The 8,706-nt window shown below is 39.2% G+C and overlaps 1 protein-coding gene across 1 annotated transcript; it reads left to right on the top strand.

The window, feature by feature from the left end:
- Positions 1–389: 389 nt before the first annotated feature.
- On the top strand, positions 390–3,683 carry LOC142662734 (nicotinamide N-methyltransferase-like). Its single transcript, XM_075840959.1, has 3 exons — positions 390–540; positions 2,047–2,254; positions 3,260–3,683. Exons 1-3 carry the CDS (start codon positions 390–392, stop codon positions 3,681–3,683), a joined length of 783 nt encoding a protein of 260 aa, XP_075697074.1.
- The last annotated feature ends 5,023 nt before the right edge of the window (positions 3,684–8,706 follow it).

Genomic DNA, 8,706 nt, shown 5'->3' with positions numbered 1-8,706 from the left:
TAAGAAAGGTTGTTAAAAGGCTTCAACTGCACGTAGTGTAATATAATCTAAGTGGCATTGTGACAATGACAGTCACTCTGACACAAAGCCTATGAGGACCAGCCAGAGGCTGTTAAAATGAACACATACAAAAAAAGCTTTTTTTTTTATCCTTACAGGTACACTTTAAGGGGTTAACAATAAAATAGATTATTTATGTAAAGATCATTATTTCTCTATGTGAATTTATTATAACACAAGTTCCCATGACCGGCTCATGAATATAATAAGTCATCATGTGATAAGTTATTCTTAGTAACACACTTTGTAAGTTGAATCCTGGTTATTATATAAATACCTTGTGCCCCGGTCTAGAGATAGTCACCCCGTCTGTGATACAAGAGTAGATGATGGATTCCAGTCCCCATAAGGTCTATCATGTACATGACTTTGATTCCAGACAATATCTGGAGCATTACTTTTCAGATAAACCTGACATGGCCTTTGGAGATGACACCTTGAATTTTTTCATTGAAAAGTTTAGACAAGTTTTCGCAGTGGGTATGTATCTTGATTTTTTTTACTCCTAAGATACATTGACGTGTATATTATTCTTCTTTCACTGGTTTTAAAAATTGTAAACAACTTATTGTAAATTAGGCAAACTTATTTTTTGGGGTGGGGGAGATCAGGGAGGCCAAAAATCCTGCCCAAGTCTTAGTAACTGGAAAATTGCATAAAGCAGAGCGAAGCCCTAGACATTGTATATGATGACGAATATCGGGTGTCAGGGTTTAGTAGAGTCATTGTTTTCCCTTCTCTAACCTCGAGAACCCTGGAAAACATTTTGGCGGATTATGAAGGGCATCACAAAAATTATAATTGTGGGTGCAATTACCTAAATCTGCTGTTATCAGACAATTTGTGGTTTACCAGTTTGAGATGGTGTTATTTTCTGATCTATTTTTTTAGAAACTAGAACCTGATCTCCAGAAGCTACTATTCTATGTTCAATGACTCATGCCTAAAAAAAATGCACCAACAATCATTTTCTGCTCAGTATACTACTAATAGCAGGAAAAAAAATATTTTCTAGTGGGAATAGCGTAAAATACATCATCTACTCAGTTATAAAATCTGAAGTTTTATTATGCCATCTTAAAATACATACAACAATCCAGGAATAATAACTGACCTACATGTTTCTAGCGCTTAGTCATGGCCAACAAATGTTAAATAGTAAAACTTCAGATATTTTAACTGAGGACTAGCTGGACTTTGCCTTATTCACACTGGAAGTTTACCTGTTGATTCTCAAGCATTGACCTTGCACCCGCACTTTGGTTCATATGTTTGGAGCTGCAGAAGATAGTGATTATCTGATGCTACTGCAAGACTGGTGAGATGTATCTACTCTTGTTTTTGCAATTTAAGAATATTTTTTCATCATTCGCATATTTAGAGGATGCTTCTATATTGAGATGGAGATATCACTTTCTTTGTCACATTAGACTGCACATGAATGACAGATCGGCAGACTTGTTGATTGGGAGATTCTACACAGGGTCAGGTCCAGTCACATCACAAGAACTCAAATACTAAAAGGGGCAAAAACGTAATCACAGGGTAGATCAAGAGAAAATGTTTGGGAAAAACGATAACAGAGGGAGCATCTATGTAGTATAGTCAGTAAACGGTCTACAAGTCAGAGACCATAGATGTCCAAAGTGAAGCTGTAGATGTGTGGATCTTTATTGAAACTGAAGGAACCAAAATGAAGCTCATAAATCCTTAAAAAGTTGATATAATTTTCTCAAAAATGTTTTTAGGACAATAATGTCCACTCCTAGGATTTCTGAGCCTGCATATATGGTTTCTTTGAAGACCTATGCCATGACCTTTAGAAAATTTGAGGATTATTTTATCTCTTTTTCAATTTTTTGGGTATTGGAAATCCAATGTTTACATAGTTTGCTAGAAGTGATACAGACATATGTCCTTGTTTATCCACAAAATCTATGAGGATTTAAAGTTAGATGTTTCAGAAGTCAAAATGTTTTTCTGCAGGTCATATTAATGGAGACATCTTGATTGACCTCAGTGTTAGTTCCTTTGTACATCACCTATATTCAGCCTGTGAGTTTTTTAAAAACATCATCGTGCTGAAGGCCAATAACAGATGCATCATGGAGCTGAAGAGATGGGTGGACGACCGTACGGGAGCATTTTATTGGGGCCACACATCAGCACTTCTTCAAGAGAAAGAAGAAAACAGGTGACGTATTTATACAAATATAAAGAGAAAAACCAGTCATTGTGATTGTTGCTTCTTATACAACAAATATAAGGGGAGATGGGGCAAAGATCCTGGAAAATGTTTACTCTGTTAAATCTCAAGTGAAAAGTTAAGTGGGTCTTTATTACCCACTCAGATTAATATTCTTATCCATAGGGTGCGATCTTATATAAGTTAATGCTGGAAAGGCGCAGTATAAGCCTGACACTTGGTGCATCAGCCTTCAATTATTTCAAGCTTTACCTCTAGTATTGCAAGTCAATAGTCCGGTGCTAAGTCCTGAGCCACCATGTTGATGTTGTATCATCATGAGAAAAAAATAATAATTTAAAAAAATAAATATATATATATATATATATATATATATATATATATATATATATATATTTAGGAAGTCAAATAGCGGTACTTCATCAGGAGGGTGGTAAAGAGAATTGATTAGGTTATAATATAGTATTTATTGAGGTAACGCGTTTCAACGCCGGACTGGCACCTTCAGACCTTATACATCTCTATAAGGTCTGATGAAGGTGCCAGTCCGGTGTAGAAACGCGTTACCTCAATAAATACTTTATTATAATCTACCCAATTCTCTTTACCACCCTCCTGATGAAGTAGCGCTATTTGACTTCCTAAATATATATATATATATATATTTTTTTTTTTTTTTTTTTTTTTATTTTTTTTTTATTATTATTTTTTTCTCATACTGGTACAATACTATGTGGTGGAGCCTTGTGGTCCGATTGGCTAGGAAGCAGCAGCGACTTTATCAATTGATTGCCTTCAAACAGTGTTGTGCCTGGATAGCTCACAACTATCCCAGGTGAAAATATTCCCTTCACCTGTATTCCTATTCACCATTGTTTTGGGTTTTCTGTACCATGAGACGCTTCTTCCTTTGATTTATTTCAGATATTAAGTGTACCATGTTGATGTTGACTGTGGGACAATCACTTTTCTTGTGTCTTTTTTGTTTTCCAGTGACCAGTTTCAGGACCAGGAATCAAAACTGAGATCAGCCATTCAACATGTTGTGAAATACGACCCGGAGAAAGAGAATATGACAGACCCGCTGGTCTTACCACCAGCCGATTGTGTCATCAGTGTTGGTCTCCTGGATGTTATCAGCAAATATCAAGATGATTACATCATATATCTGAGGAAGTTCTCTAGGTTGCTAAAACCAGGAGGACACATTATAATAATTGGGACTTTAGGTGCAACATATTTGACAATCGGAAAAGACAAGTTCCATGTTTTCACATATGATGAGGATTTTGTCAGGAAAGTTCTAGGTGGAGAAGGCTTTATCATTGATTACTGTAAGGTCAAGGAGAGAACGGCTGTGAGTGACCTTGCTGACTATAAGTCCATTATATTCATTGCAGCTCACAAGGAGAAGTAGGTTGAAACTTACAAAATCTGCATGTCATTACTTCATAAGTTAAGCTTAAAGAGTAGAAATGAGCGAACTTATCAAAAGTTCGGTTCGGCTAGTTCGCCGAATTTCACAAAAAAGTTCGGTTCGGACCGAACCTGTCACTTCCGTGCGCCGAGCATGCTACTGTCCGGGGTGCTGATAGAGTTAATGGGCTGCACTAACTCTTTCAGCAACCTTCACAGTACATGATCGGCGCGCGGAAAATACAATTTAAATGTAATAAAAAAAATAAAAATTATACGTTCGTACTTACTTTCCTCCTGTCCGGCCTCCAGCGATGACGTTTCATCCCTTTCGCCGCTGCAGCCAATCACAGGCTGTAGTGGCGGTCACGCACGTCAGGATGACGCTTCATCCCATGTGACCGCCTCTGCAGCCAATCACAGGCTGCAGCAGCGACATGGATGAAACGTCATCGCTGGAGGCCGGACAGGAGGAAAGTAAGTATGAACGTATTATTATTATTTTTTTGCATGTATGTATGTATGTATGTATGTTGTCATGTATGTATGTTGTCATGTATGTATGTATATCTGTGCATGTATGTTGGCATGTATGTATATATGTGCATGTTTGTATATATATTTGTATGTATGTTTGCATGTATGTATTTTCGCATGTATGTTGTCATGTATGTATGTATGTATGTTGTCATGTATGTATGTATATATGTGAATGTGTGTATGTATGTTTGCATGAATGTATGTATGTTTGCATGTATGTGTGTTTGCATGAATGTATGTTTGCATGTATGTATGTATGCATGTTTGTATGTATATTTTCATGTGTGTATATATACGTACGTATGTATGTATGTATGTTGTCATGTATGTATGTATGTATGTATGTATGTATGTATGTATGTTGTCATGTATGTATATATGTGCATGTATGTTGGCATGTATGTATATATGTGCATGTGTGTATGTATGTATATTTGCATGTATATATTTGCATGTATGTATGTTGTCATGTATGTTGTCATGTATGTATATATGTGCATGTATGTTTGCATGTATGTATACATGTGCATGTTTGTATGTATATTTGCATGTATATATGTTTGCATGTGTGTATGTATGTTTGCATGTATGTATGTTTGCATGTATGTATGTTGTCATGTATGTTTGTATGTATGTTGTCATGTATGTATGTATATATGTGCATGTATGTATGTTTGCATGTTTTTATTTTTGCATGTATGTTTGCATGTATGTTTATATATATGTGCATGTATGTATCTTTGCATGTTTGTTTGTATGTATGTATGTTTTCATGTGTGTGTGTATGCATGTATGTATGATAGTTTGCATGTATATATGTGTGTATGTTTGCATGTATGTATATTTGCATGTATATATGTGCATGTTTGTATGTATGTTTGTATATATGTATGTATGGCCATGTATGATACTGTCTGCTGGCGCCCTGTATCTAAGTCAACTTCGCGGCAGGCTTCTATACATGGTATAACAGTCAGTATCACACATTAAACTGAATCTAAGCCTACGACATGTTTTATTTCATTTTTAATTTTTTTTACAGGTTTGGTGTTTGGACTACGTCGGTTTCGAGGACTACTTAGATGACGTTTTTTTTTCTACAATAAAATGGTTAATGAGGGTTGTGTTGGGGGTGCTTTATTTCAATAAAATATTTTATCTATATCTTTGTCTTTTTCTTTTCAAATTTTATTACTACCACTTTAGTAATGGCCGCTGTCTGAGTGACAACATCCATTACTAAGGCGAGGCTTAGTGTTAGCCGGTGCAGAGGCTAACACTAACCACCATTATTACCCCGGTACCCACCACCACCAGGGGTGCCGGGAAGAGCCAGGTACGATCCAGTACCCGACCATCTGTTGTGATGGTCGGGCTCCGGGGCGGCCGCAGGCTGGTATTATGAGGCTGGGAAGGGCCAAAAACAGTGGACCTTCCCACCCTTGTAATGCTAGGCTGCTGCTGCTGTGTTGTATCTGGCTGGTTATAAAAGTGGGGGGGACCCCACGTCATTTTTTTAAATTATTTTTTTATTTACATTTTTTTTTTTTTAAAAAGACATGGGGTTCCACCCAATTTATCATAACCAGCCACATACAACACAGTGTTATTTGCCTGGGAATGGACAAAACCAGTGGCCCTTCCCACCCATGTAATGCCAGACTGCTGCGGCCTTGTATATGGCTGGTTATTAAAAATGTGGGGGACCCGTCTATTGTTAAATTTGTTAAATTCAAAAAAAAAATGACGTGGGGGTCCCCCCCATTTTTATAACCAGCCCGATACAACACAGCAGCAGCAGCCTAGCATTACAAGGGTGGGAAGGTCCACTGTTTTTGGCCCTTCCCAGCCTCATAATACCAGCCTACGGCCGCCCCAGTACCCGACCATCACAACAGATGGTCGGGTACTGGATCATACCAAGCTCTTCCCAGCACCCCTGGTGGTGGTGGGTACCGGGGTAATAATGGGTGGTTAGTGCTAGCCTCTGCACCGGCTAACACTAAGTACCGCCTTAATAATGGACGCTGTCAATCAGCCAACTGCCATTATCTAGGCACTAATAAAGTTTGAAAAAAAAACACAAAGACAATTCTTTTTTATTGAAATAAGAAATCCCCAACAAAACCCTCGTTAACCATTTTATTAAAATTTGAAAAAACGTAGATCTACGCAGTAGTCCAACGAATCGAAGATGTAGTCCAATCGGTACATCAAAATCTGCAACAACATAAAAAAACAGTTATCAATGTGAACAATTCCAATACTTCTACTCACCTACACACATATATACACGCACACACAAACAAACAACCATACACAGACACACACATATATACACAAACACAACAAGATATACACACACACACACACACACACACACACACACACACATAAACAGACAAACACACACACATATACACGAACTCACACATATACAAACAAAAACACACATATCCAAACACACACACACACACACAGTTATACACACACATACACGAACACATATACACAAACACATATACAAACAAAAACACACATATACACAAACACACCCATATATACACACAAACACACACCCATATACACACATATACACAAACACACACATATACAAAAACACACACAAACATCTACACACAAACATATACACAAATACACCCATATATACACAAACACATGTACACAAACACACCCATATATACACACACACACACATATACACAAACACACATATAAAAACAAAAACAGACAAAGTCACATACCCAAACACACATATATACACAAACACACACATACACAAACACGGTTTCTTTTAAATGCTGCTGGGGAACCCGCTCGATCCACTATATAAGGCTGCGCTACAGTGCAGCATTTAAAAGAAACAGGATCCTGACCTGTCCATAGAGTTTAAGGCAGCACAGAGTATTTCAGGAGATGAGCGTGCAGATTCAGTGCTGCTGTGAACTCTGCTCTTACCATTACGTAGCTCTCAGTCTGTTACCTCTCCTCCACTCCTGTCCTCCAGAACACCTTCACATGATTGGCAAGTCACCACGTAATGGTAAGAGCAGAGTTCACAGCAGCACAGAGTATTTCAGGAGATGAGCGTGCGGATCTTGTGCGGGGTGGTGACTTGCCAATCATGTGAAGGTGTTATTGAGGACAGGAGTGGAGGAGAGGTAACAGACTGAGCTACGTAATGGTAAGAGCAGAGTTCACAGCAGCACTGAATCTACACGCTCCTCTCCTGAAATACTCTGTGCTGCTGTGAACTCTGTTCTTACCATTACGTAGCTCAGTGTGTTACATCTCCTCCACTCCTGTCCTCTATAACACGTTCACATGATTGGCAAGTCACCACCACGCACAAGTTCCGCACACTCATCTCCTGAAATACTCTGTGCTGCTGTGAACTCTGCTGTTACCATTACGTGGTGACTTGCCAATCATGTGAAGGTGTTATTGAGGACAGGAGTGGAGGAGAGGTAACAGACTGAGCTACGTAATGGTAAGAGCAGAGTTCACAGCAGCACTGAATCTGCACGCTCCTCTCCTGAAATACTCTGTGCTGCTGTGAACTCTGTTCTTACCATTACGTAGCTCAGTCTGTTACATCTCCTCCACTCCTGTCCTCTATAACACGTTCACATGATTGGCAAGTCACCACCATGCACAAGATCCGCACGCTCATCTCCTGAAATACTCTGTGCTGCTGTGAACTCTGCTCTTACCATTACGTGGTGACTTGCCAATCATGTGAAGGTGTTCTCGAGGACAGGAGTGGAGGAGAGGTAACAGACTGAGAGCTACGTAATGGTAAGAGCAGAGTTCACAGCAGCACTGAATCTGCACGCTCATCTCCTGAAATACTCTGTGCTGCCTTAAACTCTGTGGACAGGTCAGGATCCTGTTTCTTTTAAATGCTGCACTGTAGCGTAGCCTTATATAGTGGATCGAGCGGGTTCCCTAGCAGCATTTAAAAGAATCAGGATCCTGACCTGTCCACAGAGTTTAAGGCAGCACAGAGTATTTCAGGAGATGAGCACGGGCAGCCATTAGTTTTTCCGAGCCGTGCTCCCATTATGCACACGACCGTAAAAACACCCGTTATTGCGGGTCGTAATTACGACCCGCAATAACGGGCTCATAGACTTCTGTTACCCACGGGTACCTTTCCGTTTTCTCACGGGAAGGTGCCCGTGCCGTTAAAAAAATAGAACATGTTCTATTTTACGGTCCGTGCTGCTATAATTATAATGACAGCATGGTTCGCAAAAGCGGCCGGCTGCCCGTGGCCGGCCGGCCGTGCTCGTAGTTACGAGTCTTGAATGATGGAGGGGATATTGGAATACGACCCTTGGAACATATGCAACAATGGACTATTCCCACCGAAATTCTTTAATTACTATTGGGCGGAATGATACGTGTAATATCGACTTGTACACATCGAATATATGATATGTTGTTGGGATATTGGCTAT

The sequence above is a fragment of the Rhinoderma darwinii genome, chromosome 10 (genome assembly GCF_050947455.1).
Source record: "Rhinoderma darwinii isolate aRhiDar2 chromosome 10, aRhiDar2.hap1, whole genome shotgun sequence".
Lineage (NCBI taxonomy): Eukaryota > Metazoa > Chordata > Amphibia > Anura > Rhinodermatidae > Rhinoderma > Rhinoderma darwinii.
This window is presented reverse-complemented; position numbering and strand designations above follow the sequence as displayed.

Coding starts and splice junctions, on each gene's coding strand:
- LOC142662734 (XM_075840959.1), top strand. CDS start 390: ATGGATTCCAGTCCCCATAAGGTCTATCATGTACATGACTTTGATTCC. Junction 541..2,046: donor TAGACAAGTTTTCGCAGTGG/GTATGTATCTTG, acceptor GTTTTTCTGCAG/GTCATATTAATGGAGACATC. Junction 2,255..3,259: donor CAAGAGAAAGAAGAAAACAG/GTGACGTATTTA, acceptor TTTGTTTTCCAG/TGACCAGTTTCAGGACCAGG.